The following is a 14,074-nucleotide window of genomic DNA, read 5'->3' on the forward strand; positions in this document are numbered from 1 at the left end:
ATCCCAACATCCCTGTAGCAGCAGGAGTGGGGGTGCTCCCAGCCTCACAGGTTTTCAATGCTCTGAGCACACTAACTTAACTGTGGGGACTTTCGCCCTCACTAGGAGCACATCCCGCCCCTCTCCTTCTCACCAGATGAAATCAGAGGGAAGTTCTGAGTCCAAGCCCGCGGCCTTTGTCCAGAACATTGCAATCTTCTATTTGGTTTCGCACCTCAGATCTCTCTCACTCTATTCCACCCGCCTGCCTGCCCAAAGCAGAGGTCTGCTCACGGGGCTCCACTTTCAATAAAAGCCCTCTTCCCTCCAGGCTGACACAGAAAGCCCTTGGTGTGGCACCCCAGGCTCTTCCCCATTCCTCACCTTTTACAAATGCCTCCCGTCCACAGGGCAGCCCCACTAGCCAACTGGCTGCTGCTCAGACAGATCTCTAGCCCAGCTCTCTTCTCCTGCCTGCTGTTCTATCCCCTAAGCCATACACTGCCTCTGGGGATCCTTGGTTTCCTTCAAACCTCATCTCAAGCCCCAAATCCCAGAGGCCCCCCCCACAACTGCATCAGTTCTGTGTACCCACGTACATGCACAGAGTAACGCCTTCACTAGAATATAAACGCGGTGAGGGCTCACACTGTTCTCTTAGTGCCTAGACCAGGGCCTGGCCCATGGAAATGGCTCAATAAATGTTTGCTCACTATTAGGCAAACGAAAGTCAAAGAGAAGAGACAGAGCACAAGTGCTCCTCGAGAGACACATCAAATAGTGGTTAGAGATAGTTTTATCCTACCAAAAAAAAAAAAAAAAGAAAAAAGGAGGGGGATGAGAAACATCATTTCATGAGATACCTGGCCTTCCATTTTGCTTACTACAAAATTCATTAAGAATATTTGGGGGCAGCGAGGTGACTCAGTGGACTGAGAGCCAGGCCTAGAGATGGGAAGTCCTGGATTCAAGTCTGGCCTCAGACACTCTCTAGCTGTGTGACCTTGGGCAAGTCACTTAGTCCCTATTTGTCTAGCCCTTATTACTTCTGTTTTAGACAAAAGGTAAGGGTTTAACAAAACAATACTTGGAAAGACCAAAATGAAGGGAACGACAACTTACATGTTAAGGAAGCAAAGAGGCAGAGAGGACATGAGGCAACACCATGCAAATAACTTGCTCTGACTCTTCTAAATGCCCCCATTCATGAACACTCGGGAAAAAGAACTTGCACTGCCACTAACTTGTCAGTTCTTAGGGAAGCTTAACCCACATGTCTACTGCCACCAAGGAGACCAAAAGAACCAAAAATGGCAACTGCAAACACCTGACTTCCTTGCCAAGACAACATTAACTTAGAATATAAAGTCATTTCCCAAATCCTGAGGCTGAGGGCCATATAAGGTCACGAATAGCAGAACCTCAACAAAGGCCTGGGAGTGGGACCACAGAGAGCTTGACAAGGTAGCCAAACGGGCAGGATCACTTGGTGAGGATTTCAGGATAAAAATGCAACAATAGAAAAACAGATGAATATTGGAAAAGATTGGCTTCACATACTTTTGTCTCCATTGACAATATCATATCCCTTCTAGGAAGAAGTGGAAATAGAAGGGAAGAAGAAGAAAAAGAGTAGTTGGACCAGGGCAGGGATCCCTGGAGGTTCCCTACAGGAGAGGACATGATTATGAGGGCATCAAGGACGTTTTCAAGATCTTTGACAGAGAGGAGGAGACCAAAAACCTGGAAAAAAGGGACTGGCATGCTGCTAAAAACAACAACCAAGTAAATATAAGTAACGACCAACCCTAACTATACCTACTTTTCCCTTTACAGAATCTATTTAAGAAAACTATTTGGATCTTTTTTTTTTTTTTTGCATGGATTGAAGATAAGAGAGAAATAGGTTTTCACAAATATATTCTAGCAGACAAGTTTTACAGCTGCAAAATTGACTAAGAGACAGAGAATGTAAGATCCCTGCACTTCCTGGTTATTGCTTATTAAAAACAGTTGATGAGGGTCAAAGGAAATATTGACTTAAAGACCATTCTCTAATGAGCTATTTCCCATGCAGGTGCTAAAGTCATGATAGCCTTTTCAAAGACAGGAAGAAGAAGAAGAACTTGGTTCAACTCTCTCAGTCAAGATATAAAACAGAGGGACAGATGCTTGCCCAGCAGCATGTGAGATGAAGAAGACCTGAGTTCAAATTCTGCCTCAGACCCTAACTGGCTGTGTGATCCATAGCAAGCCATAGCCTTTTTAGCCTCATGTTTTCCATGTTTAAAATGGGACTAACAACACCTACCTCCCCTCCCCCCCAACAGGTTTTTCTGAGAAACAAATAAAGTAACATTTGTAAAATTGAAATCCTAAATGACTGTCAGCTATTGTAATTTTGATGATTATGATTATTGCCTAAGGAGCCTGGCCATGTCACTGAGGATGATCCAAGTATAGGGGGTGCAATCTTTCATCCACAAATAGAAAGATATCAATCTCTGGACATCCTAGAGCCTCCTTCAAGCAAGTATCGTCTAGTCAGTCCATGGGACAAAGCAGGTGGTCCAAGCACGCCTGGAGTCAGGATATGATAGGGACACTCCATGAAACTGGTCCATCTGTGCATGGATCCTGGACAGACATCATAGATGACTCATGAATTGGGCCCAGAATTAAAGAGGGATCAGAATGGTCTGGATTGCATTTGGTATACTACCTATATCTTTTTGTAATTCCATGCTTCTCCCTGAAAAAAACCCATTATTAACACCCATTTCCCTCCTGGCAATGCGTTATGACTGCAAAGAATAAAATACCACAAAGTCAAGAATGAAAGATGAAGGTCACCCAAACCAGTAGAGACGTACAGTGAGTGCAAGAGGACATTCCCAATAGAGTACCCACAAGGAAACCAGTGGGAATGATATCAAGAAGACCCACAACCTGAAAAGGAGGTGGTCCAGGCATGTAGTAAGAGCATACCTCACTCAGAGCTCAAACCAAACACTGGGAGCCAGCAACAACCACAGAACACTAGATGGACCCTTTGAGGAGAATCTAGGGAAGGGCAAGAACAAGTCACACAAAATGAGACTGCTAGATAGGTTGTGACCCCTATATCTGGGGTCTAGACTCAAAAGCACTGGTGAGATCCCAGAAGTTAATGAAATCTCTGTGCACAGTGCTATAGCATAGATTCATGCGGTGAAAGCACAAAATGAATCATTCTTTAGGAGACCACTAATTATTGATCTCTTTCCATTGAAATTAAGGACTTGGGGAATATCTCTGTCCTAAACACAAACAAGAGTTCTTTCCTCTAAAATGGGAAGGGCATCTTCATTTCCCTTTAAAGTCCTGCACATCTCAAAAGTATATAATTCTTAGAAGGAAATGTATGTTTTATAATCTATAATGTAAAGTTTAAATTCTTTTGAGAATAATTTCAGGATAAGGATTTTGCCATCTCCCCAGAATCCAGACAATGAACCTGTTTGGTGGAGGCACCCTGAAGATGCCTGAAGGGCCTTCACTGGACCATGAAGATCGAAATTGAACTTTGGGGTGCAGTTGATTTGAAGTATGGGGAGTTGAATGCATTTGTTTTGAATATACACTCTTACGCCAATAGGGGACTGCCCCAAATTGGCTTTTGTCAATGCATCTAGTTTTATCCTTTTCTTTTATCCCCAAATTCCTGCAATTTAGAAGTTGACTATGTTTACAGATCCAGCGAAGAAAAAGGGGCCAACCTTTTTTTTGCCGGATCTCAGGGGGAAATGTGTGTTTGGAATTCAGGGAGGTGCCATTTAAAAGTATCTTACAAACTTCCTGTGGACATGTGGGGAATTTTGAGACTACATTTCCCATGATCCAATGGGTTTCCGGTTTCTGACATGATTACATCAGAGAACGGGAATCAACGTTGAGCTCAACTTAAATTCGGACTTAGGGCTTGAGACGCTTGCTCTGGCGTACAAGACTAAGGAAGATGGGTGGAGATACGGACGGGCAGCATTTTTAAAAGTAGTCAGGTGCAGTCGTCCAAATTATTTTATTAACATGGCTTTAATTAAACTATTAATTTCCCTCATAACTTCAGTTTTATCATTTTTAATCGTTACAAAAGGAAGGTTTCTCTGCTTATGAATATTGAGGAAAATACCACCAAACAGTGCTGCTTCAAGAGCTGCCTAGCTGTGAAAGCTGGCAATGGTCTGATGCTTTCTCTTGGGCCTAATGGACCAACTAAGCATCCTCCTCAACAAGTGCCCTTGCTTCTGCTGACAAACCCAGGATCCCCAAACCCAGCAGAGCCGGGAGGCAGAAATCAAAAGAATATGAGGATTCATATACAGACTATGAAATACAAAGGAGAGACGAGGCCCAGAAAGGCTGAATCCAAGACAGTGAAGTGTGTGACCCAGACTGCCACATTTAGAAGCCAGACCCTCTAACTCCCATTCCCAGGAGACTAAAATGATACCAAGTGGAAACCCCAAATCATTTAAAATCCAGTCACCTCACAGAGTTCGGCCAAACTACCATTGAAAGGTGGTTCTTTCGCTGAAGTCAATACCAATATTGTGGACAAATCCTAGTAAGGCCCAACCCCACAGAGGAGGACCTTTATGGTTCATCAGATTATTGCCATGTTTCAACTACACTTTCATCAGAACTACCTTGGCTCTCCAACAGCTTCCTTAGGCTTCTGTTCTTCATAAGTACAGAAAATCCACAATAAGTTAAGACATTCGTTTCAAAGACTGCTTTATCTACTGGGTATATTTTGAGAAAATTATTTTTATAGACAGAGATGACACTTTTAAAATAGCTCATGGGGGCAAAAACACAAGTCCCACATGCCTCAAAAGCCAGAAACGGCTGCTTCGATGGGAGACTTTCACGCATGTAGCTAAGCAACAAGAGCATGGCATTAAAGACTATGGGCTGGTGACTTTCTTGGAGGAAGATGAGACAGGAGCACACGCAGAACCACCACCAATCCCCACACCCCCCAAATAAGCTGTAACCCTAATACTTCTACAGGAAAACAAGGGGCTCTGGATCCTTGGAGGAACAAAACCTACTCATGCTACTGGGATTGAGAACTCTGCACATGAATATGGCTCTCAAAACGATCCAGCACTGGTCAGTGAGAGCCACAGTACCAAATGGTCTGCATGAAGAATCCAGGCTCTTGGTTGGGTATGAGGCTAGAATAATTTGGTAAGAAAAGCTCATGCAACAAACTATTCTACAGGCAACATTAAAAAGAAATAAAAGACTGGGGAACCTGATATAAAATCATTGTCAAGGTAATGCAAAAATCACATCAGAAAAAAAAAAACACAACTAATATCTCAGTTTGTTTAACACAAAACAAAACCTGGGAATGGAGGAAGATTATGGGGTACTGCCTCACATGTGAACAGAATAAATTAAAAAAAAATACTGCTATAGTACTAACATTCTGACTATTGGTGACCTGATATCTATTACTAACTATAAGAAATATGATTTTTAATGGGATATAAGGTACTAAATGACAACCCCAAAACCCTAACCTCTCAAAACTATTTGCCAAGTGTCCTTCTAAGTCAACTACTTATCCCCAAACAGAACTAAGTTAGTTTTAATAAATCTTCAGGCTCAAGAGTCAAATCCCTCATACTCATGATTCTGGTTATAACAACTTGGATGGAAGGCAGCCAACTCAAATTCAAAGCATACCTGATATAAGCAATGGCACACACTCCGAAGCTGAGGAGGAAACTCTGAGGAAGAACTGATGATGGCATGGAAGAACTTCTCAGTCATTTGCAAGAGATTACGCTGATTCTCCTCAAGGCTCTCTGAATGCTCTAACCTATAGAATATGACAAAGGGAAAACCAAACAATTATTTAAAAAATCATTTTTAGGGGGCACCTAGATAGATCAGTGGATTGGGAGTTAGGTCAAGAGATAAGAGGTCTTGGGTTCAAATCTGATCTCAGATACTTCCTAGCTGTATAACCCTGGGCAAGTCACTTAATCCCCATTTCCTTGCCCATACCACTCCTTCTGCCTTGGAATCAATACATAGTATTAATTCTAAGACAGAAGGTATGGGTTTTTAAAAAACAAAACAAAACACATTTTTATCAGCGTGAGCTATACTCAGGATCGTCCCATGTTAGAGTAGTACCTATACTGGGATATAAGGTCTTGGAAATAACCACTCTCCAATTCAACCAAAAGAACAATGGCAGCCACATGGACTACCTTAGTGACCTCTGCAGGGATGGACCTGTTTCTTTTTTTCTGATTGCTCACAAATGATTTTCCTTCACTCCATTCCATTTATTCATTCAATAAATATTTACTGAGTCCTTACTATGGGTGAGGTGCTGCACAGACAATAGGTAATCTCTGTCCTCACCGAATTGCATTTTATTGTCCTTGAGGTCTTTGAAGCACCACTCTGCTACCCCCCACTATCCCTTCCATCTTCTTTCCTCAATCACCTACCAATATAATCTTGCTTTTCCTTCCTCCCATCCCCCACTCCTTCTGTGGCTCCTCTTCCTCCTTCTATACCTTAATATGAGGCATCTTTAAGAGAGTATTCAGCCATCAGTTATCTATCTCCCTGCATTCTCCTCCTTGGACATCTCATCTCAGAAAGGTCCAATTAATTTCACTATGAGTTGCACTGGGAACAGTTATTAAATCTTTACTCTTTGCCACATCATCCAGTAGTCAGAGCTTGTACTTCCTGTATCTCTCAAAGTGCAGTGTCATGAGAAGATACCAAATACCAACTGATATGTATCAGTCTCCTTGGATTTTCTTGAACATAGGGGTAATTGAATTTCTAATTAAAATGGATGTATTAGTTTCTTGCCTGAAGGGGCCCAGAGATCCATATAGGGTGGGATTGAAAGGAAGTTTCTGTGGAGGAACTGGGTCTCTATAAAGGGTGGAAGGCTCCAGACTGGAGAAGGGAAGGACTGGGGATATTCCAGGAGCGGATCACAGATTTAGAGCAGTCAGTGGTCCAATCCAACCCCTTTATTTTAAAAAGTACATATATTTCATTAATAATAAATGTTGAAGGGGAAGCTAGATGGATTAGTGGATAGAGAGCCAAGATTGGAGACAGGAAGTCTTGGGCTCAAAACTAGCTATGTGACACTGGATAAGTCACCTGACCCCAAACAACAAGCCTTTACTGCTCTTCTGCCATGGAACAGAATCTCAGCATTGATTCTAAGCAGAAAGGAAAGGTTTAAAAATAATAATCATAATAATGCTGATGGGTTTGTACACTAACAGGAACACTAATATATAGAAAGTGGAGATGGGAAGTATTCTAATCATTCTGAAGAGTAATTTAAAATTATGCTAGGAAAGTGACTAAAATATACATACTTTCTGACCCCAAGATCTTAATGCTGCTGAGGTTATAACCTAAGGAGGTTCAAAATGGAAGGAAGGTTCCACAGTGCAGAGAGTGCAAGGCCAGGATCAAACAAGATCTGAGTTTAAATCTGATATAACTCAGCAATCTCTCCTGTTTCTGAGATCCACCTCATTAGTCTCTATCACCTGGCCCTTGATGGAATCACAAATCTTGGGCTCATTCTCCTTTCTTTCTCAAATAATTCCCTGGATAAGGGTATTTCAAAAGAGAAAATGATATGCACAGAAATCCTCTGGCTCTCGGGTCTTTAGCCCATTTCTTAAGCTCTATCTTTGCTCCTGTTGATGAGAATTCTCCAAATCCTCTCTCTCATTCACATTCCATGCCTTCCTAGGCATTCACTGCTTCCCTGTCTTTACCTTCCTCACTTCACACTCTTAAGTCTTTATGTCATCAGTTCAATTGTACTCCATTTTTGACCCCTGAATTCCTTGCTTTCTTGTCTTCACCACCTGTGTCTCACCAAACCCCAACTACAGGTAACTGCCAGCATTTTCTCTGTTCCTACTCAAAGTGTTATAGAAATATAAGAGTATAGATGTATAATGGTAGTGATAATATGTATCTGTCTATGATCTCCTCAGCTGCAGTTGGTGAGAGGAACACCTACTCCTATCACCCTGGCTGCTGCTATAAGTTATCCCCTTTTCTCTAACAGGTTTGGTTGAGAACCTATTAGGGATTCCTTGACAGTAGCCCAAGTAAGGACCCTTGAGAGGTTAGATAGATGGGTAACCTTTCTGGGCCCAACCTGGGGTTGTATAAATTGGTATTGGGCTATTGATCAGCCTTGGATAACGTTCAGGATCTGACTGCATTTGAATCCCTTCCCAAGGGCCATGATAGAAAGACCACTCAGGAAGGTACTTGTTGTTGAACAATCTTTTATCTATAAGTAGGGAAAGAATAACAAGGTCAAGGATTGGGGACTGGAAACCCTATTGATCTATTATCTATTAGACTAATTAACAATCAGGACTGGAGGCTATTAATCTGGTGGAGGCTTGAGATTTCACTTCTCCTTCTATCTCTGGCTGAACCTGGCCACAGCCAAGCCAGAGAATAGGGAACGTTATTGCTGCAGATGTATTGATGGTCTTTATTCTCTCAGCTCTCTCACTACTAGTGTTGATGGTTCACTAGCACTCACAATCTATCAGGAAATAGATTCAGGCTTATTCCTACCCTTTTCTTCTTAAACCACGCTTCATCTGTCCACTCTCGGACTGATCCATAGAGGTTGGCAGAGATCTGTGATCTCCAGTTCTCAGCCTCTGAGTCCAGAGACCTCTCAGTCCAGAGACTTCCCCCAAAAGTAGCCGTGAGAGGTATATATAGGGTGGGGCCAACTGACGTTTGCCCCTGGCTCACAGCACCTGGGAACATTCCAAGTCTCTTAACTGTCATCCCTGTCAGTCAAGGTGGCATCCATGTCTTCCCAGATTACTGAATATAACAAAAGCTAACACTGAGAAATGGCACACCATGGCACTACATGGATGAACTATGAATTCCAGCTCTCTGATCTTAACAAGGACCCTCCCTAACACAAAACCAGCCTCTGGTTCTTCCCTGGATAACTCTCCATTTATACTCCACTAAGAACCAGTACTGAGCCCCAGGCTCTCCCTCAGTCAAAGATCTTATCTCCTTCAAAAGGAATCTGCCCTGACCACCTTCCCCCTAGGTCTGCTCTCAGCTGCCCCCACATCATTCACCATTCTCTCCCACTTCTCAGAGGTCAAGGTGATCTCACCAAGGCCATTGATTTGCTCCTAACATCTCTTCTGGGAGTTTGCCCCTTGATCATATCCTCTTTAGTGCTCATTTTCAATCTCTATTTGGGGGCAGCTAGGTAGCACAGTGGTTGGACTTGGGAGGACCTGGGTTCAAATCTGGCCTCAGATACTTCCCAACTGTGTGCAACACATTTGACCCTAGAGTTTTTTGGGGAAAAAAAAAATCTCTACTTGCTCCTTTCCTGGTGCATCCAGACATGTCAGGTTGGCCCCATCCAGACACCCTTCACTTGGCATCAGCATCCCCTTACACCCCTACTTTATGTCCTCTGCCTTTCGGAGCCCACTTCTAGAAGGCGATCTCTGCTTTCCACCTTCCCGCCCTTTGCCATCACACTCCATGTCTTACTATTTTCCTGAAATTTCCCTCTTCTTGATGACTTGCCAGATCCCAGGGCCTTCCTTTCTCAGACCTCACTCCTCCTCTCTGAAAAGCCAGCCCCAGAGCCCCATTGCCAAGCACTGCCTTTTCCCTTAGTTTCTAGGGTACTGCTCTGCCATGGTTTGCTGGCTACCTGGATCAATATTCATTCCTTTGGGGGGGGGGACTCCTCCCTCCTTCCACCCCTACCCCCCACTGTCCAACGTGAGCTCTCTCTCCATCTGCTTCCTCTTATCTTATTCTCTTCTGTGGGATCAATAATCTCTAAGATGGTGACCCCTAAATCCAGACAGCCGAGCCCTCTGGGCATCGTTACTGGATGGTCTACTGACATCTCTGATACACTACATCCAAAATGGAACTAATGATCTCTCCCCTAACTCTGATTCTTCTAGTGCTCTTCTTTCTGCTGACATGCTACCCAGATGGATTGGTTCTGAGTCATTCTCTACTCACCCTACAGCCCATCAGCCGCCAGGTCTTCCCCACAATGTCTCCATCTTGATTCTGTCTTTTCCTTTGCCCGAACCCCACCTTAATGCTGGCTCAGACTGCCCCAGGAGCCTCTTGCCTGATTCTCCCCTCTCTGGGAAGTTGCACAAAGGCTCCTTTGAAGGCTCTCATCCTTTCAAATCACCTCTGGGATGAGGGGAGCTCCCAGGCCTGACTCTGCCCCAGCCTTTTTTTCCTAGCACTGCCTTTCCTCACTGTCCCTTGTAGGCACCCTTCCCTTGGCAGACCTCCTAGCCCCTTCTGCAGCCTCCCATCCAGCACCGCTCACACAAGGTTGGTCTCCAGGACCGCCTGTGGATGCAGGACAACTGAAAAGAGGATCTGGACTGCCACCCCATAACCAACCTGGTGGGATCGACTTCAAAGCTGACGTGCTGCCATTCAGAGGAAGTGATCACAAATCGCAGCAAAGGCTCCAGAAGTTTCTGCAGGTAGGTAGCACCATAGACCTACAGAAAAGGCAAGCAGAGGCTGGTGATTGTTCCTAGGCAGGGGCAGTGAGCAAAGGACAGACTGCAGCCCTGTCCTGCCCTGGTAGGGGCACCAGGAAGGGGAGAGGATACCAACCTTAAAACAGAAGGTCATGATTTTACTGGCTAAGCTGTTCCCTCTAAAGAGTGTCTGCATGGAGTCAGCCAGCTCGACCTCCTTAGAAAACATGTTCCAAAGCAGCTGGTAGAGTAAGTGTCGAGAATCAAAGAGAGTGACAAGGACTCGAGCAAGTTCATCCTGAAAGGGATTTTTTAAAAGGAGAAGAACCAATTCAGTTTTCCTAGAAAGGAGAACCAGGAATAGCAGAAAGAAAGTCATAGCATAGAACCCCCTTGTACCCTGGTTGCAATGCTGTTCTAACAGCTACATGCTAACAATTTAAAATGCCAATGAAGGGGACAGGTAGGTGATTCAGTGGATAGAGAGCCAGGCCCAGAAACAGAGGATCAAGGTTCAAATCTGACCTCAGACACTTCCTTGCTATATAACCCTGGGTGAGTCACATAATCCCAACCAACTAGCCTGCTCTTCTGCTAGGTACTGATACTTAGCATGAATTTTAAGACAAGGTAAGGGTTTTACAAAAAACAATGCAAAGACAGCAGCTAGTTTTAAAGGTCTTTTGCTAATAGGCAAAATGCCAAGAAGAATGGAAGATTCCAGGGTTCACATCAAAAGTCAACTTCTAATTCGATTAGGTTGTGAGCTCCTGGAGAGCAGGGGGAGACTGCTGGACCACTTGAGCCAGGGAATTCTGAAATAAAGCTGGGATAAAGCAAAATGGGAGTGTCCTCTATCTGGTACCAATATGGTGATTTGGAGGGGGGGAGAGATGGAGAAAGGAGGAAGGGAGAGGAAGAAAGAAGAGAAGGCAATGGGTTCTAGTAAAAATAGGACCCCAGAGAAGAGAAGAGATCTATTGTAGAAGAACAGAAGCATACTTATTTCTGGGGAAATCAAAAGAGGACTTTGATGGAGAAAAAGCTAGCTCCAGCTAGATAAGACTGGCAAAACTGATGGAGGATATAAACTATAATGAGGTAGAAACAGAATTTCCTTTCTTTTTCTTTTCTTTTAATTTTTATCTAGAATAGTTTTCCATGGTTACATGATTCATGACCCCACCCCTCTCCCGTCCCAAAGCCGAAAAGCAGTTCCACTGGGTTATACATATATCATTGTTCAAAACCTATTTCCATGTTATTCATATTTGCAGTAGAGTGATTCTTTAACATCAAAATCCCAATCACATCCCTATCACACTATGTGGTTGATCATATATTTTTCTAATTTGTTTCTAATTCCACAGTTCTTTCTCTGGATATAGATAGCATTCTTTCTCATAAGTCCCTTAGAATTGTCCTGAATCATTGCATTACTGCTAGTAGAGAAGTCCATTACATTCAATTGTGCCATAGCGTATCCATCTCTGTGTACAACGTTTTCCTGGTTCTGCTCCTTTTGCTCTGCATCAGTTCTTGGAGGTCTTTCCAGTTCACATGGAATTCCTCCAGTTCATTATTCTTTTCAGCGCAATATTATTCCATCACCAACATATACCACTACTTGTTCAGTCATTCCTCAATCAATGAACATCACCCCCCATTTTCCAACTTTTTGCCACCACAAAGAGTGCAGCTATGAATATTTTTGCGCAAGTCTTAGAAAAAGAATTTCTAATCAAGTAAGAGGTAGCACCAATTTTAGAATACAACAAAGATAAATTTTCGTTACATGAAACCAAAAGCTTTATTAAGCAAAAATTTAAAAGATAGGACAAATTTAGTAGATAGAAAGAGCCAGGTCTGGAGACAGAAGGTCCTGGGTTCAACTCTGGCCTCAGATTTCCTAGCTGTGTGTGGCCTTGGGTAAGTTACTAAATCAGAATTGCCTAACCATTACCACTCCTCTGCCTTGGAACCAATACATAGGATTGATTCTAAGATAAAAGGTAAGGATTTTTTAGAAAACAAGATAAGAGGAATAGTTGTCTGAGAAAAAATATAAAATATTGCAGATAAGGGTTTGGTTATACATGCAGACAATAGAAATGTAAATTATAAATACACACACACAGACACACACAACCATTACCCAATGGAAGAACTGGTCAAAGGATATGAACAATCAGTTCTCAAAAGGATATAAGCTATTAACAATCACATAAAAGAATACTCGAAATCATCAAGAAGAGAAACATTTAATATTAAAACAACTCTGAGATTTTATCTCATATAGCAAATTAGAAAACGTGAGAAAAGATGTAAAAAAACAATGTTTGGAAGGATCAAAGAGAGTCAGGCAAACTAATGTAATGCTGACAGAGCTGTGATTTAACTCAATCATTTTGGAATTATGTTAGAAAAGTTCTCTAGACCATGCCTTTTGACCCAGAAATTCCATTATCAGGCAGAGATAAAGGAGGTCACTGATAAAAAGAAAGGCCCCTTAACGCCCAAATTACTTATAGTAGCACTTTTTTTTTTTCCTTTGATGGAAAAGAACTGGAAACAAAGATGCTCGTTGAATGGGAAGAGCAAACCAAAAGGCAGCACACAAACGTCATGAGAGACTGCTGTGCTATAAGAAACAATGAGCATGATAACCACAGAGAAGCAGGGCAAGACCTTAGAAAAGAAAGACAAGGCAGGAAAACAATGCATATAATGTCTACAACCACAACAATGCAAGTGACACTTAATAAGGTGAGATGATAAAGAACAAATTGAGTCCCACAGAAGAGGTGACAGAAGACACAGAGGAGGTGATCACACCCCGTGTGCTCCTCTGCAAAGGTGAGGATCCATGGGTATGGAACACTCCAGAGGCCAGATTTTTTTAATTTGACGACTCCTTTTATAAATATTCTCATTATAAGTTCAGTTTTTGGACATGTTCATTTTTATATGCCAAGAGGTCATTAGAGGTACAAATACAAATAAGCATTTGGTGGTACGTGATTAGAACTCAGGAGAAATGAGGGCTTGATATGAAGAAAAGAAATAAACATTTATTATGTTGTAACAAAAAAAAATTCCTTATTATTAGGGATTGTTGTCTGGGAAGAGGAGGGAGATACCAGGAGAAATCCAAGGGATACAAAAACAACAAATTATCAATATAAATCTGTTTCAAAATAATAAAAAACCCATGTTAATCATAGGGGATGGGAGCAGAAGACAACCACAAGCGATAATGCCTTAAAAAAAAAACCAAAAACCACAGAGGAAGAGAAAATAGGCTTGAAGAATGTTTCACCAAATCACCCTGGCCCTCTGAGGATCAGAAGACTAGAGGGCATCAGCATTAAGGCTAGAAGGAGCCTCAGCTTACCACCTCCAAACTGAAACCAAAGGCTAGAGAAGGAAAGGGACTTGTCCAAGGTTATACAAATAGTGAGTCTCAACGGCCAAGTCTTCTAATATCACAAGTGATT

At 42.5% G+C, this 14,074-nt stretch overlaps 1 protein-coding gene across 1 annotated transcript in view; it reads right to left on the reverse strand.

Annotated features, from left to right (window-relative positions):
- Positions 1-14,074, reverse strand: part of NF1 (neurofibromin 1) — a 193,614-nt gene that overhangs the window by 111,320 nt on the left and 68,220 nt on the right. Inside the window, exons 24-26 of the mRNA XM_044672802.1 lie at positions 10,714-10,875; positions 10,492-10,595; positions 5,719-5,854 (exon numbers count right to left, since the gene is read on the reverse strand). Coding sequence (XP_044528737.1) covers positions 5,719-5,854; positions 10,492-10,595; positions 10,714-10,875 — 402 coding nt within the window. The remainder of the gene's footprint in view (positions 1-5,718; positions 5,855-10,491; positions 10,596-10,713; positions 10,876-14,074) is intronic.

Source organism: Gracilinanus agilis, chromosome 4 (assembly GCF_016433145.1).
Source record: "Gracilinanus agilis isolate LMUSP501 chromosome 4, AgileGrace, whole genome shotgun sequence".
NCBI classification, from domain to species: domain Eukaryota; kingdom Metazoa; phylum Chordata; class Mammalia; order Didelphimorphia; family Didelphidae; genus Gracilinanus; species Gracilinanus agilis.